We start from the raw sequence: 24,393 nt of genomic DNA, 5'->3' as shown, positions 1-24,393 counted from the left end.
TCGCAAATTCTGTCGGTCTGTCGGTCCCGGTTTTGCTACTTTAGGCACTTCCAGGTAAGCTAGGGCGATGAAATTTGGCAGGCGTATCAGGGACCGGGCCAGATTAAATTAGAAATAGTCGTTTTCCATATTTGACCATATGGGGGGAGTGGGGGCCCGTTAATTCGGAACAAATAGAAAAATTGAAGTATTTTTAACTTACGAACGGTTGATCAGATCTTAATGAAATTTGATGTTTGGAAGGATATCATGTCTCAAAGCTGTGACCGACCGGATCTGGTGACATTGAGAGGGAGTTGGAAGGGGGAAACCTAAAATCTTGGAAAACACTTAGAGTGGAGGGATCGGGTTGAAACTTGGTGGGAAAAATAAATTCAAGTCCTAAATACATGACTGACATAACCGGAACGGATCGGCTCTCTTTGGGGTAGTTGGGGGGGGGGGGGTAATTCTGAAAAATTAGAAAAAATGAGGTATTTTTAACTTACGAACGGGTGATCGGATCTCAATAAAATTTGACATTTAGAAGGATATCGTGTCTTAGAGCTCTTATTTTAAACCCTGACCGGATCTGGTGACATTGGGAGGGAGTTGGGAGGGGGAAACCTAAAATTTGGAAAACACTTAGAGTGGAGGGATTGGGATGAAACTTGGTGGGAAAAATAAACACAAGTCCTAGATACATGAATGACACAACCGGAACGGATCCGCTCTCTTTGGGGTAGTTGGTGGGGGGGGGTTAATTCTAAAAAATTAGAAAAAATGAGGTGTTTTTAACTTACGAACGGGTGATCGGATCTCAATGAAATTTGATATTTAGAAGGATATCGTGTCTCAAAGCTCTTGTTTTAAATCCCAACCGGATCTGGTGACATTGGGGAGAGTTTGGGGTGGGGGAACTAAAATCATGGACAACGCTTAGATTGGAGGGGTCGGGATGAAACTTGGTGGGAAAAATAAGCCGAAGTCTTAGATGCGTGATTTACATAATTGGAACGGATCCGCTCTATTGGGGGGGGGGGTTAATTCTGAAAAATAAGAAAAAATGAGGTATTTTTAACTTACGAAGGAGTGATGGGATCTTCATGAAACTTCATATTTAGAAGGACGTCGTAACTCAGATCTCTTATTTTAAATCTCAACCGGATTAAGAGTAACTGGGGGGGCAGTTGGGGGGACCGGAAATCTTAAAAAAAATACTTAAAGCGGTGAGATCAGGATGAAACTGGATGGGAAGAATAGAAACCTGTCTAAGATATGTGACTGACATAACCGGACCGGATCTGCTCTCTTTGGTGGAGTTGGGGGGGGAGGATTGGGTAATTTTGAAAATTGAAGTATTTGTAACTTACGAAAGGGTGACCAGATCTTAATGAAATTTGATATTTAGAAGGATTTTGTGCTTTAAAGCTCTAATTTTAAATTCCGACCAGATCCTGTGACATTGGGGGGAGTTGGAGGGGAAACCAGAATTCTTGGAAAACGTAAAAATTGGGGTATATTTATCTTACGAATAGGTGATTGGATCTTAATGAGATTTGATATTTAGAAGGAATTCATGTATCAGAGCTCTTATTTTTTTATTTATTTATGATTATCGGGTGATAAGAGGGTTGCTGTTTTGTAAGCGACTGTCGATGAGTTAATTTCTTTTCTTTGTAGATATATATTTAGCCGTTGTTTAGCATGAATAAGCCCAGTTTTAACAACACATATTTATTGTAGTCGTTTCTCAAATAACGGGCCATTGAGCCCTTTGGGAAGATGATTTTTGATCTTTTGAAAATAAAAAGAGTTTATATATATATATATATATATATATATATATATATATATATATATATATATATATATATATATATATATATATATAGTATTTTAAGAAACATGTCCAAATTTAGGTAGTGGAGGGAGGGACTTTAGGTCCAGCACTATTACTGGCAATTATATAGGCAAAAATCTTTGATTGCCTGAAACCATAGAGACCATCTCGCGCAAACAAGAAAAATATCCTGATTCCCGTTTGTTTTGATTAAACTAGCTATTTTAAAACTGTGGGGTTTTAGGGCTCCAATCAACACTATGTCCAGGGAGGGTTGGGGGGTATTCCCCTCCCCTCTCCCAAAACGCTTGTCCAATTCATAATAAGGTAAGAAAAATGAATATTTACACTTTTTGATACTTTTTTAAAATAGTTTTTTGGAAAATCCCACCCCTGAAAAAAATCTTGAAAACGACCTTGGTCCCAGTTAGCACAAAATAAGGTAATAAGTGTTTTGCAGCTCAGGTGTTTTGTTCCTTAAAAAAGCCATCTCACATTTTATCTCCGCACAATTCAGCCCTTTTTTACGTCTCTGCAACCATTTTTGGTATATAAGGGCCCATGGAAAAAACATATTAGGTAAACACGTGTTAAGAAACATGTCAAGATATATGAAGCAGAGAGGGGTCTTGGGTAATTAGTGGCAATTATGTACCAAAGTCTTTTGCTTTATAAATTCTTTGGCCATTTGGTTTGTTTAAAATATATTTGAAACATTATCCGTTTTATAACGTTAACGAATCCAAAATTATTGTGACTAACAGATTATTGAACTGGTAATCTAAATATATTAGTTATTTTCAGTAGCCTTCGTATTTGGTGGTTTTCTTTTTTTTTTTGTCGTCATGACGAATAAAACACACAGCTCGAAATAAGATTGTTTTCAATAAAGCGCTGATGATGTTCTGGTGTTCAGAAGCCATGGGGGCGCTGGCCCAACTCCTGTTCGTGGTGATTTTGTTTGTTTTGAGCTTGACTTGATTATCTTTTGTAATTTCTGCTTGTTTCATGCCTGAATTAACATTTGACTTTATTTCAAATCGTTTTTGGTTTAACGTAGCTCTTTACTTTTCTTTGAAAAAGTTCCAGTGCGGAAAAAGTGTTGTTTTATTAATACATATGTTATTTGGAAAGTCTGAAATCTGGTTAATTTCGACATCCATCGGACATATCCTAATTTTTTTTTCTCCTTGGATTCAATTAGCTTTGCGAGTCAGCTTTTTCAATCTTCTGCAATCTATGATGGTAAAAGTTAAAGTTAGGTTAGATTATGTTAGTTTAGGTTAAGTTTGGTTATAGTATCAGAATTTGATTAAAAACCTAACCTAAACCAACCTAACCAAACATAACCTAACCTGTCATCATCAAACCTTGCATCAAACTAAAAAAAGTTGACTAAAAACGCTGACTAAATCAAGGGAGAAAAAAAGGTCTTTCGAACAATCACAGGTAAATTTCAACATTCACCAATATCTGACGTTCACGGTAACACATACCTTTACAGACAATCTTTACACACTGCTAACAGCTACTTCATGTATACTATACGCTGGGTCTAGAGACTCTAAGAATTTCTCCTTCCTTATCACGTTCACAGCGAAGTGACTGCTGACAGCAAAGTCCACTGGCACCAATCCGTGAAATTATGGGGGAAGGGCAAAAAATTTTTCGATTTTTTAATGAAGATATCGAAAGATATTGATCAAATTCTAGAAGGGGGAGTGGTAAATGCTACAGCCCCCCCCCCCCTTATGTAAATGCTAAAAATACTTCAAAAACTAAAAAGCGATTTCCTCCTGCTTTCCCTCTCCCCTTTTCTGCTACTCCTGGCTTGATCCTTATCGTGTTGATATCTGAAGGTAGCTTCAATAGGTTGTAAAACAGACTACAAATTATTTTTTTCTAATCTGCGGAAAATACACATCAGAGGGACGACAAGGCTAAGACATGAAGGGTCAAAAGAGCTACCATCTTGTTCCCTCAAGAGGGAGTTCCACCAGAGTTTATATTAAAGAACTCCACCCGCCCCCACACCTGCGGAGCCAATGAGCCTCTGCAAATAGAAAAGTACACATCAGCACTCAGATTTTTAAATATATTATATCCAGGGAAAATACCGGACTGAGCCTGATCCCTTCCCGAAATGTTTTTTCGACTCGTAAAATTGTCGTAAAGATGTAGGCAAAAAGACTGTTTCACCTAAAAAACTAAAAAAATATTTTTATTATACTCAACAAACTGGTCTTAAAAATACAGGTAAGAAGAATCTTAGCCCTTCCCCCGGAACTCTCTGGGATTTACCCCACCACTAGAGGGAAACAATTTATCTAGTACTGCTAATACTACTACTAATAACTCATCACAGCTCCATGCCGCCTGAGGCCAACAAGGACTACACACGGTCCTCTTCCACACCAATCTGTTCGAAGTCCCCCTCTTTAAACCCTCCCAGGTAGTTTTAATTTCCTTTAAATTTTTCTTTACCACAATCTGTCACCCCAATCACGGACGACCTGCTTTCCTTTTGGTCCTAGACATTGGCCAAAATTGACAATCTTCGGCAATCTGTCGTCGTTCATCTGCAAAACATGCCCTATCCATTTGCACCTTTCTTTCAAAATAGCCTCAAAAAAGCGGAACTGAACCACACTTTTTGTGCAGCCTACTGTTCGAAATACGGTCAGCCAGCCAGGTACCCAGAACAATCTGAAGGCAATTTCTCTGGAAAATATCTAGCAAATCTTCATCCACTTTTCAGAGCACCTATGCTTCAAAGCTATATTTGACTGCTGTCCTCACTGTAGCTTCCAGTGTTCTGATCTTAGTTTACAGACTTATCCTCCGGTTCTTCCAGATCTTTTTTAGCTGCAAAAAAAAACATGAACCTTGGCTATTCCACTTTTAACATATTCTCTGCTTCCAGCGTCTCTCCTAATAGTACTACCAAGATAAGTGAAGCTGTCCACCTGATCAATCTTTTTGTTACCCAACGTCACCTTTCCATCTTCACTTATTCCTAGCCTGCTGCTAGGAATAAGTGACTGCTTTAATAAGGAAAGTGACTCTGCTTTTCCTCTCCATTTGATTCCGTTGTCTCCCATTGCTTTTCCTGTGCTCTTTAAGACAAAGTTCATCAAACTAATCCAAATAAACGGGTAGATCATAAGCCTGCTTAACTCCTGATTTAACAGAAAACCAGCTACTAACCTCATTTCCTACCTTGACCGCAGCAATGTTATTCTCGTACATAGCACTAATCACTTTAATGTATTTGTCTAGTATACCCTACAAAGATAAAACCTTCACTAAAGCTTTTCTATCAACATAATCAAACGCTTGATCCTAATCTAACAAATTATGGACCAAAGGTGTTTGATAGCTCTGGCATTTCTCAACTATTAAAATAAGAGTGGAAATTCTGTCGACACATCCTCTATTTTTTCTAAAACCGCCCTCTTCTTCTCTTATAACATTGTCTGCAGCATCTTTCAGTCTAATAATAAGCGAGTAGTATCATAGTATCACTAGTATCGTAACACTAAGCGAGTTGCTAGCTACAGAGACCAGAATAATGTTTCGATAATTACCAGACTCACTCTTGTCCTCTTATTATAGATAGGTATTTAACTAAGGTTCTCCTAAAATCGCTAGTTACTTCCCCTACTTCAAAAACAACATTCATAATCTTTGGTAACTTATTTCTAACCTCAGAGCCATCATATTTAAAACAAACAACTTATTTACCACATTATCAGCACTTGGAGCCTTATTATCTTTTTAATTCTTTTAGTACTGTCGCTAATTCTGCCTCACAAAACAAATTTTCATTCACATCCAAGGTATTTCAGACTTTTTTTAATTTCGTCTATATCTTTTCCTGTAACTCTATTTCGGCTTAGGGCATTCTCAAAATATTCTGCCCATCTCCCTTTAACTCTTTCCTTAACGGTAATCGTGGCCCAGTTCCTATCTTCGACTGGGACAAGCCTGGATTGACTACCCCCAGTACAATATTTTACTATTATGCCGTCTAGCTGCCTTTTCCAGATCCTTCGTAATTTTATCCATTGCCTCTACTTCACACCCCCTTAGTTCATACTTTAATGCTTTTTCCAATTTATCTGCATCCCTTTTGTTTTCACATGATCTATCACTCAGATAGATCTTCTAAAAGCCCCATCTCCTGTCTATTAAACATAAAGCTTTTTCACTAGCATTCCTAGATGCGCTCCTACCTTTCTTCCCTAAGACACCATCAGTAACTTCGCAAATTAATTCCCTAAAATTATTCCATCTATCATTCCATCCTCCAAATTTTAAACTCTCAATTTTAGCATTCAACTGTTCCTGGAAAGTTTCTCTAAAAAAGGTGGTCCCACCAAAAAGCTGTCATTTAAGAAACGTGTGCTCTAGACTTGAAATCGATTTTACGCGAATATTGGACATATTTCAAGGAATATGTTTAGAGTAAAAAGGACAATTAGCACCCTCTTCAATAAAACTGATTTAACAGCCAGGAGATTGAAAAATTTTACCAAAAAGAGAGAGGGACGAAGAGACAGGAAGAGACTGAAAAAGAAAGAGAGAGGAGGAGGAGGCGATTTCATTGGAAGGTTCTACAATTGTATTTAAGAAATATATAGTAGACTAAACCAACTAGTTCAGAGGGAATTCTTTCATATAACTTACTTGTTCAACCTATGACAGGACTGTCATTTTGTGCCATCGAGCAAGCACGCAAACAATCCTTTTTTTGGAGGGGGGGGATAAGAGTAAAAAAATATTTGATAGCTTAAATAAGAAGTGCCAAAAAATTTAGGAGAATTCAGGGTTTTCGGAAGACCATTCCCTGCCTAACTCCCTACTACCGAGGAAAAGAGCTTCTATATTTAATTTGCAATATTAAAACTGTGAGCGGAAAAAATATATTGCGGTTGTGTGTAGCTTATCACAGATTTTGGCGAATTGTGGAAATTTAGGTAGTCGTAGCTTTGAGCTAGAGTTATCTGCCTAATTAGGAACTTATCGTTCTTTTTACTGACTTAAAATTTCACACAGCTGGACCAATAAGGTATTAAAAGGGTGGGGCTATCTGGCTTCTCTCCTGAATATTAAAGTGCTAAAAATTTGTTAAAAACATGCATTTCGGATATCTATATATATATGAAAATAAGTTGTTTGTCTGTGTACTGACGTCATGTTTGTGTGTCGACTGACGTCATGTTTGTCGACGGACGTCATTATAAGGATTGAGCTTTACGTCGTCATGAAGTTGTTTGTCGACTGACGTCATGTTTGTCGATTGACGAAATTACAGACCGGGACACCTGAACACAAATGACGACCGGGACACTCAAGAGAAATTACAGACTGGGACACCGGGACACAAATAACGACCGGGACACAGGGAATATAAATGACGACCGGGACACAGGGACACAACTACAATGGGGACGCCGGGGGGCACAGGGGGGATATTAAATGCACGGACAATGGGACAGCGAAGAATGTTGTACATTCGCAAGTTTTACAAACATATATATATCTATCTATATTCACAGGTGGGACACAGGGACACAACTACAATGGCGCGTAACTAATATGGCGCGAAAAAAGCTAAAAAAGAAAAAACCTAAAAAGAAAAAACTTAAAAAAACACCGGGACACAAATGACGACCGGGACACAGGGAATATAATGACAACCGGGACACAGGGACATACCTACAACAGGGACGCTGGGGGGCACAGGGGGATATATAAATGACGACACAGTGAATGTTCGATTAGCAATCACCATCAACAAAGCTCAAGGGCAATCATTAGAATAATGAGGTATAGATCTGAATACGGATTGAATACGATCTGAATACGGTTGGTGGGGGCGCGAAGCACCCCCACCAACTAGGTGTTGGGGTGGCACGAAGCGCCACCTCAACAGCTAGTTTGTTAATAATGAGATGATTTTCAAGGCTTCTCCATTTGTAAGAAACATTCCAGTTAGAATATTCATCCACGGATTTAGACAAAGTTTAAGAAAAGGGGACTTCCCTAAAAAGGTTAGAAAAAATAGGATTTTTTATTATCCTTGCATCAAAATCGCAACGTTACTATATCTTAGGGATTCCACACCCTTGTCCTCAATGCATATGTTACTGTTAACTACTTCCTCTGTATAAGAACCTTCTCCGGTCTTATGTCCACATTCGTGGATCTTTATACGAGCCAATAATGTACAGAAAATCGGTTGTTGCGTAAGTGGCTGGAAAAATACATCTAGGTACAAGGAAAGTAGCTAGCGTTTTTGGATATAAGAAAAATTCCTAAATAAAGCTAATATTTTTCATCTTATTTTGTATATATTTGAAAACTAATCTCCTAATGTGAAATTCAAAATATTCTGTATCTAACATCAAACAGTTTTTGCATCCGTGTAGTATTTTTTGCCATAAGACCGATCACGGGTGCGTGTTAATTTGTTTGTTTGTTTGTTTTTTTATTGTTTTTTCCCCAGGGCTGATCGTATCGACCAAGTGGTCCAAGAAAGTCGCGAGAGGGCTTATTTGAACGGAAATTAAAAGTTCTAGCGCTCTTTTAAGTGATCAAAAAATTGGAAAACACCTAGGCCCCCTCCCACGCTCATTTTTTCCCAAAGTCAACGAATCAAAATTTCGAGATATCCATTTTGTTCAGCATAGTCTAAAAACATAATAACTATGTCTTTGAGGCTGGCTTACTCCCCCATAGTGCCCGGGGGAGGGGTTACAAGTTACAAACTTTGACTAGCGTTTACATACAGTAATTGTTATTTGGAAGTGTACAGACCTTTTCAGAGGGATTGTTTGGTTGGGGGTTGAGGGAAGGGGGCTATGTAGGAGGATCTTTCCTTGAGGAATTTGTCATGGGACAAGAAAAATTCCCTGAAAGGGGGCGCAGGAATTTCTAGCATTATTAAAACAAAACTATGAAAAAATAAATATAAAAAGGTTTTCCCACTGAAAACAAGGACCAGGATTAAAACTTAAAATGAACAGAGATTATTACACATATGGGGGGTTCATCTCTTCCTAAATACCTCACTCTTTATGCTATAGCATTTTTAGTAATTTCAACTATTTATTCTATAGCCTTTGTGATTCAGGGGTCAATCTTAAAGAATTGGCACAAAATTAAAGCTTTAGTGTAAAGAACGAGGTATTAACGAGGGGGCAAACCCCCTCATATACATAATAAAAATATACGACTATAGAAGTTCGTTGAGAAAGTTAATTTGTAAGTTACGTATATTTTTTACTAATAAAACGTTCGTTAAAAATTAAAAATTCTAGTTGCTTTTTTAAGTAACCGTAAAATTGGAGGGCGACTAGGCCTCCTCCCCTACCCTTTTTCTTAAAATCGTCTGATCAAAACTAAGAGAAAGTCATTTAGCAAAAAAAAATTAATACGCAAATTTTGTTTTAATTATTCAGTTGCGGAAAGCCAAAATCAAACATGCATTAATTCAAAACAAATTAATTCAAAAACAAGAGCTAAGAGCTCATATGGCACTTGTGACGAGGTCGGAAGAGCATTCGGAAGAGCGAGGTCGTTTGATTTAAACGGAAAATCAGAGGCTTAATGACGGTCGGGATTTAAAATAAAAGATCTGAGACACAAGGTCCTTCTAAATATTAAACTTCATTAAGATCCGATCACCCACTCGAAAGTTAAAAACACCTCATTTTTTCTAATTTTTCCTCTCCCGTCAGCCCCCAGATGGTCGGATCGAGGAAAACAACTTTATCAAGTCAATTTGCGCAGGTCCCTGACACGCCAACCAATTGACATCGTCCGAGGAGGTCCAGAAGTACCGAACTCACCAAAGCACTAGCCCCCCTAACGTTTTCCAAGATTTTTCAAGATTTCCGGTTCCCCCCTCCGACTCCCCCTATGTCACCAGATCTGGTCGGGATTTAAAATTAGACCTCTGAGACATGATTTCCTTATAAATATAAAAATTTCATTAAGATCCGGTCACCCGTTCTTAAGTTAAAATACCTCAATTTTTTCTAATTTTTCCGAATTAACACCCCTCCCCCCGGTTCCCCAAAGAAAGCGGATTCAGTCCAATTATGTCAATCACGTATCTAGGACTTGTGCTTATTCTTCCCACCAAGTTTCCTCCCGATTTCTCCACTCTAAGCGTTTTCCAAGATTTCAAGTTTCCCCCTTCAACTCCTCCAATATCACCAGATACGGTCGGGATTCAAAATGAGAGCTCTGCGACACGAGGTCCTTCTAAATATTCAATTTTGATAAGATCCGATCACCCATTCGTAATTTCAAAATACCTCTTTTTTTCCATTTTTCTTCTCCCTCCAGCCCCCCAGACGGTCGAATCGGGGAAACCACTGTTATCAAGTCGATTTGTGCAGGTCCCTGACATACCTACCAATTTTCATCGTTCTAGCACGTCCAGAAGGACCGAACTCGCCAAAGAACTGAAAATCCCCCCAACTCCCCCAAAGAGAGCGGATCCGTTCCAATTATGTCAATCACATATCTAGAACTTGTGCTTATTCTTCCCATCAAGTTTCATCCTGATATCTCCACTCTAAGCGTTTTCCAGGATTTCTGGTTTCCAAGATTTCTTTTTCCCCCTCCAACCCCTTATGTCACCGGATCCGATTCGAATTGAAAATCGATTATCTGAGATATGAGATCTTTCTATATATCAAGTTTCATTGAGATCCTATCACCGATTCGTAAGAATAAGATACCCCAATTTTCACGTTTTCCAAGATTTCCCGTTTCCCCCTCCAGCTCCCCCAATGTCACTGGATCTGGTTGGAATTTAACATGAGAGCTCTAGACCACAAGATCCTTCTAAATATCAAAGTTCATTAAGATCTGATCCCCTGTTCGTAAGTTGAAAATACCTCATTTTTTCTAATTTTTCCGAATTACTCTCCCCCCCCCAAAAAAAAAAAACTCCCCCAAAGATAGCAGATCCGATCCGGTTATGTCAGTCACGTCTGTTGGACTTGTGATTATTCTTTCCACCAAGTTCCATCTTGATCTTTCCGCTTTAAGCGTTTTCCAAGATTTTCGGCCCCCCTCCCCCCAACTCCACCCAATGACACTGGATCCGGTCGGGATTTAAAATAAGAGATATGAATTACGAGGTCCTTCTAAATATTTCAGATCCGATCACTCCTTGGTAAGTTAAAAATACCTCATTTTTTCTAATTTTTCAGAATTAACCCTCCCCCCAACTCCCCTAAAGAGAGCAGATCCTTTCCGGTTATGTCAATCACGTGTCTAGAACTTATGCTAATTTTTCCCACTAAGTTTCATGCCGATCACTCCACTCTAAGCGTTTCCCAAGATTTTAGCCCCCCCCCCCTAACTCCCCCAATGTCACTGGAGCCGGTTGGGATTTATAATAAGAGCTCTAAGACACAATATCAATCTAAAAATCAAATTTTATTAAGATCCGAGCACCCGTTCGTAAGTTAAAAATACTTCATTTTTTCTAATTTTTCCGAATCTTGGTAAATACCAAGTGCCATAAAAACAGGTTTTTTCAACTAAAAATGAGGAGTAACATTAAAACTTAAAAAGAAAAAAAATTATTACGTATATGAAGGAGATTACCTCCTCCTCAAAACCTCGCTCTTTACGCTACAGTTTGACTTTTGTCCCGATTCTATAAGAACGAATCCCGAGACACAAGGATCGATTAATTGTAACAATAAGAAGCTTTTTTTCAAAAGTACAAAAAACCTTTAGCGTAAAGAGTGAGGTGTTGAGGAGGAGACAACCCCTTTCAAATACATAATAAGTTCTGTTCATTTAAATTTTCAATGTTGCTCCCTAATTTCAGTTGAAAAAGCTTGTTTGTTACTTAATAAAATGAAAACCAAGTCAAGACGAAGATTCAGTGTCTTGGCAATTTTAGATACATTTTTACTAGTCTAATGAATTTCGAATTATTCTTGATTCTTCGGCCAAACGCAACTTTACTGTAACAATGACTCTATTATCTAAGATAATAGATATAATAATAAAAAAGCAATAGTGATATTACTATATTTAGTTTCTATAACTGTTTCATAATTTGTTTTGTGTATTTTTTCTTAAAGGAATGAACTTTGGTCAGCATCAAAACACTGACATATTCATAATTTTTCCAGATGTACAGAATTTCAACTAGTCAAAAAATTACACCTTTTGGACATGGACTGTCCTTGCCTTAATTTCTTTACTTAAAACATTGCGCCTCCCTAGCTTGGCATTCGTAAATTTTTCAAACTTAGAATTTTCATTAGAGTGGATAACGACACAAGTCCCATTTTCCCACCGTAACAGAAACATGATGCGTCACTCAACCTTCCTATGAACGATGACTGAGTAAAATATTATAAGTAGGTTTAGTTTCGAACACTTTCTAAAGATAACGTACAGTAGATACAGAATATCAACATATTTTGGGGTTCTTACGAGCTATTTAGGCCTTGGGAGGTTATAGTTAAACAAATTCTTGCTAAACATCTGAATTTCAGATGTCAGGTGATACGGAAAACTCCTGGTCCTGCTGCAAGTAACATCAACGCGTACTTTTAGGCTGGCAGCCTCGGCGTTTCATTTAGCACCCAAACATTTTAGAGGTCCGTTGATACATATCAGGGTACGGGGCAAGCAGCAATAATCGGGAATGTATAAACTATATCATTTAAAGAGAGGGCTGAAGGGACAATAGTATCTTGTATATGGGACAGTTTCTACTATGCAGTTATGGTCTCACTCGTTAACATCACAAAAAAATATAACCTTTATTTTAGCATTTGATAGTGTTCTTAAGCATCCCGATTATAATTTGTATTGAAACCCGCCGCTGTCGCATAACATAATCTAATGGGACAAGGAAGGATGACCCGTAAGACCATTGCTTCACTATAATGTTAATGCGCACCTCAATATTTTTGTCAAATGACCTCATTTAGTGTTTCTGACGGCCAAGAACCCAATACAGCTTGATAAATTAGTTGAGATGACTCGGTGTTTTGTCTCAAAATTGAATGAAAGTTCTTAAGCAGAACTGGCCAGACATGACAACATACAACAAAGAGAGATAAAACTCCACAAAAAAACCTCAAACGAGACTGCGGCCAGTAGAAAGAAAAGACCGCAGTCTCGTTTGAAGTTTTTTTTGTGGAGTTTTAACTCTTTTTGTTGTTTGTTGTCATGCCTGGCCAGTTCGGCTTAAGAACTTTCATTCGTCAAGCTTATGGGCAACAATTAGCCGTTTCTGTCAATTATTATTTTTCTTTATTAAAAAAACATGCAAATTTGTTAATTCAACAAATTTTCTTAAAAAATTGCAAGAAGGAATCAGTGATTCCTAAATCTTTTAGAATCAATACCCATTTTGGTACTGAAAATGAATCAAAATAAAAAAAAAAAAAATTAAGCCTCATGGCTTTAAATCACGTGACATCTGAGCAAAATGATGGAAATTGATGGCTTTATAGTAGAAGCAATATGTCCATGTGTACAGATAAACATATTTAATCTGCAGGACAGCAATGAAATTCAAAACTCATTGTTTGTAGAACGTTTTTCAGGAGCAGGATGCCTAGAGTGTCGGAATTGTGCTTTTAAGGCCTACTTCTTATGGAAAGGCAGAATTCAGACTGTATTAAGTTCTATAGCAACTAGGACCAGAAACACCACTAAAGCTACAGTTCAATGCCCAGACAATTTAAAGCCGAATTCTGGGTAAAGTTCTTTTTTTCTGCAAAGAAATCACCAATAATTGGAAAACAACAAATTCAACCTTTAATGTTGAAGATATAAAACTATCTGAAAGAATAGATAGAATGGTGTCTCTGAGACAATCAACTCTTTGCACTGACATAAGTCAAACCTTGATTGGTAAGAAGCTGTTAAACTAAATGGAAAAGAAACAAGCAAATAATATGAAAGGTAAAGAATAGCAATGTATCATGAACCTAAGATTAAGAATGGGTGACTAAATATAAAAAGATTAAAAAATGGGGGGAAGGTAGCTAATTCTAACATTTAGACATACCTTTTCTTTGGGCGCTTGTGGAGAGTCATTGGAAGAATCATGCAAAGGACTTCCACCCTTTCCGTTTGGTTGTGCATTCTCTGTACTCTCAATATTTGGTTCAGCAATTGAAGGAAATACAGCTCTTTCTTCTGTAGAGAGTTCAAGACAGACTAGATTGGCCATTTCCAACTTGTTGTCTGACTCATCATTGTCTTCTATTTTTTTAGGAGAAGGAAGAGGTGACGTCATCCTGATAATATGAAATTTTTTTAGAATATTACACAGACAACTTTTAAAACATTTGCTAACTTGCCATTACTTTGGAATAAGAAGTTTCCAGACTTCTATTAAAAAATTTCTGCCAACCTAGCAGTCCAGATTATTCCTAGTTGTTCTTGGTTATCTATTGCTTCTATGTGAAACACTTAATCATAAGTTTAAATGATCGAAAAACCCTAAGGAGGTAAAGATTAAAATTATAATGGTGAACTTGTAGGCATTTATTTTTCTGCTTTTACAGAGGGGGCATTGAACCAGTTTCAATGGAAAGACCTCCCTTTCCCCCTATGTGTTCATGCATGGCCTCATTTCCTTCAGAGGAGCTTTTTGTCCTTGTACAATAATTACATAAATGTGGAAATGCATATACAAGATTACTTCAAAACAGCCTTTTTCTGATTACTACATGAAGTTCTTTATTCCATTATCCCCTCGGATTTGGTCATTGTTATATTTTTTTTCTTTTTATCCAATTTAATAATTATAGGCTCAGTGCAATTTTCAAACAGTTCATGGTAACAAACTGTAGTAAGGAGCAACCCAGCTCGATAGTAACCAAAACTCTAAAAAATGGAATTTTGATACCAATAATTACATTGAAAAAAAATCGTATTTTAACGCTGATTTTATATATATAACTTTCATCAAGATTAGTCTTACCTATCAAAAATTACAGGCCTGAGAAACTTTGCCTCATTTTAGAAAATAGGGGAATACACCCCCTAAAAGTCATACAATCTTAACGAAAATCACACCGTCAGATTCAGCGTATCAGAAAACCTTATTGTAGAAGTTTCAAGCTCCTATCTACAAAAATGTGGAATTTTTCATATTTGTCAGAAGACAAATCACAGATGCGTGTTTATTTGTTTGTTTTTTTTTGTTTTTGTTTTTCCCAGGGGTGATCGTATCGACCCAGTGGTCCTAGAATGTCGCGAGAGGGCTCATTCTAACAGAAATTAAAAGTTCTAGTGCCTTTTTTAAGTGACCAAAAAAATTGGAGGGCGCATAGGCCCCCTCCCAGGCTCAGTTTTTCCCCAAAGTCACCAGATCAAAATTCTGATATAGCCATTTTATTCACCATAGTCGAAAAACTTAATAACGATGTGGGGACGACTTACTCCCCCGCAGTCCCCATGGGAGGGGTTGTAAGTTACAAACTTTGACCTGTGTTTACATATAGTAATGGTTACTGGGAAGTGTATGGACGTCTTCAGGGGTATTTTTTGGTTTGGGGGAGGGGAGAGTTGAGGTGGGGGGAATACGTGAGAGGATCTTCCATGGAAAAGAGATGGGGGGAACTTCTCATGGGGGAAGAGACTTTCAAAGAAGGGGGCGCAGGATTTTCTAGCATTATTTAAAAAACAATGAAAAAATAAATATGAAAAGTTTTTTCTACTGAAAGTGAGGAGCAGCATTAACACTCAAAACGAGCAGAAATTATTACACGTATGAGGGGTTTACCTCCTCGTAATACCTCGCTCTTTACGCTAAAGTATTTTTAAGTAATTTCAACTATTTATTCTATGGCCTTTGTGATTCAAGGGTCATATGGAATTGGGACAAAATTTAAGCTTTAGTGTAAAGAGCAAGGTATCAACAAGGGTGAATCCCCTCATATACGTAATAAAAACATACGAATATTGAAGTTCGTTAGGTAAGTTAATTCGTAAATTACATATATTTTTTACTAATGAAAATGTTCGTAAAAAATTAAAAGTTCTAGTTGCCTTTTTAAGTAACCAAAAAATTGAAGGGCAACTAGACCTCCTCCCTCGCTCCATTTTTCTCAAAATCTTGCAATTAAAACTATGAGAAAGCCATTTAGCCAAAAAAAAATATGCAAATTTCGTTTTGATTATTTATGTTCAGAGAGCCAAGATCAAAACATGCATTAATTAAAAAACGTTCAGAAATTAAATAAAAAAAACAAGTTTTTTAAATGAAAGTAAGGAGCGACATTAAAACTTAAAACGAACAGAAATTACTACATATATTGAAAATGGCTTTTCCTCTTCAACGCCCCAGTCTTTACGCTAAAATTTTTATGGTTTTAAGAGGTAGAGTTAAGAGAAAGAGTCAAACTTAAGCGTAAAGAGCGGGGCGTTGAAGAGGAAAAGCCCTTTCATATACAGAGTAATTTCTGTTCATTTTAAGTTTTAATGTTTCTCCTTACTTTTGTTTAAAAAAACTTGTTTTTTATTTAATAACAGATAAATGTCATCATCTTTTAAAGGAAATGGAAATAGAAATATAGAAATTCTTCACACCATCAACTAAAAAAAAATAAAGTGAGACAAAGCTGGGAGAAGAGAAGAGAAATTATAAAGAGGGGAAGAGACAGAGAGAGGTAGAGGAGGGGGTAAGAGTTTGAAAAGCAGAAGAAAAAGAGAAGCTGGAGGAACATGAGGACATACAGAATAACCAAGTTAAAGCAACTAGATTAGAACATACAAGAAGAAGACTTTATAAAGATTACCACTGAGGTTAATAAATTCAAAGCCACTGGGGTTAACCTTAGAGCAGCTATAGGTATTAACAATTGGTGGGGATCAGAATCCTAGGAATAGATTGAATCAATTACTATTCATTTTAAAGAAGAAGTTCATGCTCATAATAACATAAAGAAACACAAGGTTCAAATCCATTAAAAGTGTCATCAAAAATGATATGAAGCTGTTTTTGAAATAGTCTAGCATATTATATAACCCTGCAGCAAAGATTTTGAGAGCAGATTGTCATCTCCCTCAATTTCAAACAGATTTCAAGGCCATAAATTGCAGTTCTGAATACCATCTGCAAAGGTGTTCTTCCAGTAAATTTAGAGACAGTAGCTTTACTTACATAGGAACAAGATGAATTCACTGCTTGACACTCAATACATATTCCTTGAATTTAGCTACAAGAATTAAAAATACAAAGATTGCTCCAAGCTGCAATTTAAGGTAGGGTAAGATGTTAAAAATATCACGCCTTTTTTATATTCTTTCCAAAATAAATAACTGTTTCTAGGGCGAAGTCCATTTTGAGTCCTTAAAGGTGCTAAAAGGGCTCAAAACAGTTCATAGTAACCAAAATTTGAAAAGCATGTATTTAAAACAATTTCTGACAAGAAAAATAGTCATTTGTAGCAGATTCAGGGATAGTTACAATTATTGTTTTTCATTAGTCATAATAGTAAAATGTTACTTAGAAAACATATTTGCAGGAATTTCTAAGTAGAGCCAGAAATCCCTTGAAAATGACATCACAGCAAAACTGACATCATTCTAAAGGGGTTTTAGGTTCCTTTTAAAAATTCTGCAATTGTTTTTCAAAATAGCATTTTATTACTGAGAATAAATAAAATTAGACCTACATTGCCTGAGCAACGTGAAGTGTTCCAGCAACCTTTGTCTGGCTTTGCCAAATAAAGTGTTGCAAGAGCAACACTTTGGTTTTGTTTCTTTGCTATTAGTTAAACACTGAAGTTATCTCCTGGCATTCAGATACAGCCTCGTTGATGATTATAGCTTGAGTAGATGTGTTCAAACCAGGACTATGTATACTTTGTCACTATTGCAAGGCCTTGAAATTTAATGGTGAAACAATGGGAATGTGTTGCACCTCAGGAAAAGTTAAACTTCCTCAACTGGCTGCACCACCAGAGCCATTGAAGACTTTGCTTACTGGAACTACATCAGAATCTAAGCATTTTTTATCAAACATCCAAGAATATAACTCATGTTTCCAAATGATGTTGTTTGGTGCCAAAATCAAAAATCAAGATCAATTTATGCCTACTTTCAAAGTAAAAGGGCACATTTATCATACAGCAGGGTCCCTTTTACCATTCTCAGGTGAGAATCATAAATTTTTATAACTGTTCTTCATCAGTGATAGCAATTCTGAATTCAATGCACATATATATGATTTAGTTAGGAAGGAAAGTAAATACATCACTTGATACCTTTTATGTTCTTTTCAGACAAAAAATTGTCTGAACTAAGAAATTGCTTCTGGGTCAAATTCTGACTTGAACCCTTAAAACAGCTAAAAGGCTCAAAACAACCACAGTAACCAAGAGTTAAAAATGTGTTCTAAAAAAAAAACCTGTCAAGTCAGAAAAACTTATATTCAGTAGTAAAATGTTGTTTTGATACCACTCAATGACTTTTTTTATGTTCTTTGCAAATATAATAATTACTCCTATTGCAAATTCAAATTTAAGCACTTTTTAACCTAAACTAACCTTATTATAAATAATTTTAGCACTGAGAAAATTAACATTTTTTTTCAAAAACAACCAAGAAAAGATGGCGCTGAGAAAACATAGCATTATTTTGTGGAAAACAAGCAATAACTCATACTTTAATTGAAAATTCATCATTTTTAAGAGTTCAAAAGATGCTTTAATTCAAATTTGCATTAGGAGTAACTATTATATTCATAAAGAACATAAAAAAGGCATTGAGTGGTATGATGACTTTATTGATAAGTCAGTTATATGAACTGTCATAATTTTACCAAAAACCAATTTGAAAGAATAGGGCCTATTTAAAAATACCCTGGAACCCCATGAGAATGAGGTCAGTTTTGCTGTAATGCCATTTTCAATGGGTTTCAGGCTCTATTTAGAAATTCCTGAAAATTTATTTTAAAGTAGGTATAGGCCTAACATGTTAGGCTACTAGGCTAGCAATATTAATGAAAAATAATAATTACCAATCCTAAATCTGCTACAGATGGCAATTTTTCTTGACAGACAAAAATACACCTTTGCAGATCATAATTTAGGCTTGAAACTAGTTCCTAAAAGCCTTATTCTCCTTACTAAACTAGGCTACTTTAAAGGATAACAAGAAGCCTATCATATAGATTTATACTTGAAATTACTTTAAAACATACAAAAAAGCTCATTTTCCAGACTTTTGACAAATTCCCTCTTATCAGTAACCCACAATCTTTGTGCGACCACAAAAAAATCTAAAATACACACAAAAACTTAACTAAAACATTATGCAAAAACATCTCTTGATTACTGGATGCATTTCTCCCCCAACTTACTTCTTTGCTATAAAAAATAGTCTTTTATAAGAATGTAACCTTCCAAATATCTTTGGAATCATAAAAGTAATAACCTTCTCCAGTCAATGCTTTTTAAGTTTAAAAACACGGTAGTTTCTTTATTAAGACTATGCAATAGATGCCAGTAGTTGGCTTAATCCAACAAGGAAATCCACAATTCTACAATTTATCGATTTGGTCGTCATTATCAGGAAGAATGCATCGTTCAAAAATTAAGAAAAAGGAAACCTAGAAAATTCTAACATAAATTCAGTTATTGAATTACAATGCACTCTGGTAGCCAAATTTCATTTCCAAATTCTAGAATAAAACAGAAATTGTCGTTCAGAAGCATGGGGGAATGCTCAATACCATGGGAGAACCGATAGTTTTTTCATAGTGCCGGTCAGTTTTGCGGCTAGAAATTTTTACTAGTTTTACTTTTGTACAGATCGGTCTTTCGTGTGTTGTTGATCAAAATTGAGCAAATATTTTTGAAAGTGATTCTCAAGACTTATTTTCATACAAAGGCCCGTTGACCAGTTGACGCAGAAAATATAAGCCAATTGAAACCCTCCTAACATAATTCCATCTCTCTAAAATAAAACTAAACTGAAATTACATCTCAGCTGTGGATCAGCCTCATTGGTGAGGATCATTCTCAGTTCAGATATGATCTGATGGGAAAAGGGTAAGTAGTCCTAAATTCTTTGCTGCAAAGAAAGCTTTGCAGAAAAAGTGCAATAAAATGGCTGCATTATTATCTGCATAAATGGTTTGTGACAAAACGTGCTTTAAATACGGGAAATCCACAAGCAAAAACAGATTAAATTTAGCTTTAAAATTATATATCTGATGATGGTTATTCAAGCCATTAGAAATAAAGCTGTTTTTTTCATGTTTTTCATCGTCCAAGAAACTTTTTTCATCTCAAGGATAAAATAACTCGTAAATATTCATTTTTTCAAATGCAAACTTTATCGTTCAGAATGGTGCCTTCAGCACACCATTATAAATTTTAACGAACAGAATTTAAATTTGGATGAGATTCATACAATTTACCTCAAAAGTTAAAAGAAAACCTATTCAGGCGTAAGGAGATGGTTTTCAAATCACGTAACTTCAGTCCCATTTTCTTTCACATTTGATCCCATTTTCTTTCACATTTTTCTTAGCACATTTTAGGTGCTAATTTTACAAACCAAAGAAAAAACAGATTGAATTGCAGCCCATACCGAAAGCTTAAAAGGATGATTAAAAAAATTCTTCAGTGAAAAAAAAACATTCATTTAAATTCGAGCCGGGCATTATAACAAATTTGTTTTAATAACGCCATTGTAAAGTGCCAAATGGTCAGTTTTGGCGCCATTTCTGGAGTTAAATAAGCTTAGAAAACATTACAAGGATTAGAAAGCATTACCATCATAATATTCATGGTTGAGACCACTTAAATGAAAATTAACATTTCCCTTCTTTTATAATTTCCCTCCTAGTCCTCCTATTTCCCAAATATAATTTAAAAAAACTACCTACCTAAGTAAAAACATATAAATCTGATCCAGGAAAAATAACTGTTGCTTATGTTTATCTTAATGTTAAAAGTTAATTAGGAAAGCATTTTTCGAGAATTTTGAAAAAGAACCTGAAGCGCTGATCCGTCCCTTTCTTGTATTCTATATTTTTTCCAATACTAGTGGGATACCGAAACGTTTTAGAGAGCCGTTTAATACCTGGTTTGAATACTAATGCTTACATTGACGTACTTCATGCAGATTTACCTTTCCAACACCATCACAAAGGGGTATTTAACACAAAAATGGGATTTCTTGCGTCATTTCCGAAGTGGATAAGCTTTGAAGTATAAATAGCATACTATTGAAGTCTCCATATTAAAAAATCCTTAACCAAATGCTAAAAATCCTACTTTCGAATACTGTCCCTATCAATCCCTTTTGTATGTGAAAAGTAGAAAACAAGCTTAAAAAACCCTCAAATTCAAAGCCGGCTCAGAAATGATTACAAATACTATTTATATTTATCCTTTGGGTAGAAGTTAACTAGACCTACGTTGCCCGAGCAACGTGATGTGTTGCGGCAACCTTTATCCGGCTTCGCCGGGTAAAGTGTTGCGAGAGCATCACTTTGGTTTTTGTTTCTTCGCTATCAATCAGTAATCACATGATCAAAGGCTATTCCTCAGCGTTGAAAAAACAACAACAAAACAGTATCAAAAGAATGGAACTCAATTGACTTTGCAGCCAGTTGAACTTTATCCTTTTCAATTGTAAACATCGTGACGGATGAAAACTCGGAACAATATCTTATATAATCTAGTTGGTATTATAAAGCTTCCTAACTTTTCAGGATCAAAATACCATAGATGACATTCTATTAATAATTACGAAACTGTATCATTGCTTTACATTCTAGTTTGCGCTTGTTTCTTCACTATCGGTTAAATGATGAAGCTGTCAGCCTATCGAAGTTTTTAAAACGGTATGTTCTAACAAGAGCGCAATCAGTTATTACATGACCAAAGGCTATTCCTCAGCCTTGAAAAAACAACAACTACAAAATAATATCGAAAGAAGGGACTAAATTGACTTTGCAGCCAGTTGAGCTTTATCCTTTTCAATCGTAGACATCGTGACGGATGAAAACTTGGAACAATGTCTTATATATCTAGTTGGTATTATAAAGCTATCCGTTACTTTTCAGGATTAAAATACCATAGGTGACACTAATTATTACAAAGCTACCTCATTGTTTTACGTTATCGTTTGTACTCGTTGCGTAAACACTTAATTCTGTCAGATTTAAAGAAATCGAGTACAATGGGCACCAATTTGCACAAATTTCTAGCCCAAAGTGAACAGATTCTTACTTACAAGTCCCTCTCCCGTGATAGACATCAAGTTCACCCGAAACAAATAAATGGGTACAACAACTAGCAAAAGTTTCAAACCCCTCATCACTGAAGATGAACAACCACTGGAACCCAATTGGTTTAACCATCATTTACACCTGAAACAAATAATAGGTACGCCAACTAGCAAAAGTGGCAAACCCCTAATTGCCGAAGATGAGCTAACAGCCGTTTCTCGCCCAAAGTGAACTGATTCTTACTTATTAGTCCCTCTGCCGTGATAGGCACCCAGCTCACCGGAAACAAATAAATGAGTACACCAACTAGTATAGTTGCAAACCCCTCATCGCTGAAGTTGATTGTAGCCTAACAGCAGATTATTACTTACAAGTCCCCTACATGTCTTACCATTGGAACCAAATTGGTATTACCATCAAAAACACTGGAAACAAATAATAGATACACCAACTAGCAAAAGTTGCCAACCCCTCATTGCCTATGGTGATTATTACCTAACAGCCAACTGTTGCTTACAAGTCCTTTATATGTCTCACAATTTGTATCGGCCTAGATTTCGTTTTAGTGTGTACCTTATTACTGAAGTTGTCAACCTCTTGAAACTTTCAATCTGGTATACCTCATGAAGGAATTTTTGTACCAAAAAATGGATGTCATATACTTTGATCAGCTCGTCAAGAGCTATCAATTACTGTCGAAAAAAATTCTATCCGTCTTAGTCCAAAAGTTGATTTTTTTGCCGTAGGCCAACTTTCTAGCGTCACCACTTAGAAAGGAGCAAAGGATAAGCTGCAATTTCTTTAGCAATGAGAGAACTTTTAGAGCTTATTAGGCACATCTGATACCATTTCTGTACCGCAATCCTAAGTCCAAAAAGTCGAATGATAAACTCAGCTGAAATCACGAACAGAAATGGATAGAAACAATAATGGCAGCACTTTCGGACCCGTGGGAAAATGCCACATTTTTGCTTCTGCAAACTTTTCTATTTATCACTAAAAGAAGATATATTGGCTGTGGAGCCGGGTAACTGCCGCATATATTTAACACTTATATATTTTAGTCCATTTTCAATTTGAAAGTGGTGCCTGCCTGCTTGCCTGCTAGAACGGAGCTTTCCACTCGAAAGGAGAAACATGCTTTGATGAAACGAAAGCTTGGCTGCACAACTTCAGATACTCCTTTGTGACATAGGCTATGTAGCTCCACTTCACTTCGCACACCATAGGCTCTGGCTCGTGGACAAGCAAAAACCATCCTTTTTGGCCCCAGGCAAGAGTTTTGCGGAGCTTTCCAAAATGTAATGTCGTATTCATCAATCCGGCTTGAGGTTCACACTTTTCGTAAAAACCGCAAAGGTTAGACCCTTACCAGTTTCCAGGAATAAGCTGAGATCGGCAGCATAGGAAAAAAAAAGGGACAGAACCAAAGTGTTGCTCCCGCAACACAAGTACAAAGACAACTTCCTGAATACCAAAAAACCACTAGAGACCTTAACGTGTTTTTTTTTCAGCGCTAATAGCACAGATGCAAATCCTAAGGGTTTAAAAAGTGGTAACTAGTGAATTTTTCACATATAGGAATCTTCTTCTCCCAGCCCATCGAGGCATGTATGAATTAGTTACTTTCTTTGACGTCATATACACCCTTTATTACCTCTTAAAAATATTATCTTCATTATCAGATCTCCAAAAACATTCAGTCCAGGAAGCAAAAGTAGAAGAAGATAAAAATTTCAGCAGCATAGCAGCAGAAAATTTGAAATAATAATAACGAAAATTCTTCGAATGAATTCTTCTAATGTCCATCAGTTTTGTAAAATGTCTTTTCAAATGTCTTTATAAATACAAATACAAATGTCTTTACATTGTCTTTACATGTGTCTTTACAATACAAAATGTCTTTACAAATACAAAAATATAAATACAAATGTCTTTGTATTTATAGTTTTGTAAAATGTCTTTGTGTAGCTTTTACTTGTTTTAGAAAGCAGAATTGTGGCAAAGAGTCAAACTTTAGCGTAAAGAGCGAGGGATTGCGGAGGGGACTACCCAAATCATATATGGAGTAATTTCTGTTCCTTTTAAGTTTTAATGTCGTTCCTTACTTTCAGTTAAAAAAACTAGTTTTTTTTTATTTAATTTCTGAACGTTTTTGAATTATTGCATGTTTTATTTTGGCTCTGCGCACATAAATTATTAAAACGAAATTTGTATATCAATTCTTTTTTTTGGCTAAATGGCTTTCTCTTAGTTTTGATTAAGCTATTTGAAGAAATAAGGGTTGGAGAAGGAGGCCTAGTTTTCCTCC

The 24,393-nt window shown here is 36.2% G+C and overlaps 1 protein-coding gene across 21 annotated transcripts in view; it reads right to left on the bottom strand.

The window, feature by feature from the left end:
- The window catches only part of LOC136033883 (uncharacterized), a 611,411-nt gene that overhangs the window by 81,226 nt on the left and 505,792 nt on the right, over positions 1-24,393 (bottom strand). For 12 of the 21 annotated variants that reach the window (XR_010619056.1, XR_010619047.1, XR_010619051.1 and 9 more), the window contains exon 2: positions 13,893-14,124. Coding sequence is in view for 2 of the 21 variants with exons in the window: in XM_065714857.1 (XP_065570929.1) it covers positions 13,893-14,123 (231 nt within the window). In the remaining 19 variants the exon portion in view is untranslated. Of the gene's footprint in view, positions 1-13,892; positions 14,125-19,199; positions 19,339-24,393 lie in introns of those variants that run through there. The other 9 variants (XM_065714859.1, XM_065714858.1, XM_065714863.1 and 6 more) reach the window with 1 other exon arrangement.

Source organism: Artemia franciscana, chromosome 12 (assembly GCF_032884065.1).
Source record: "Artemia franciscana chromosome 12, ASM3288406v1, whole genome shotgun sequence".
In the NCBI taxonomy this organism is placed as follows: Eukaryota; Metazoa; Arthropoda; class Branchiopoda; order Anostraca; family Artemiidae; genus Artemia; species Artemia franciscana.
Note: the sequence above shows the minus strand (reverse complement) of the source record. Positions and strands in the feature narration are given on the sequence as shown.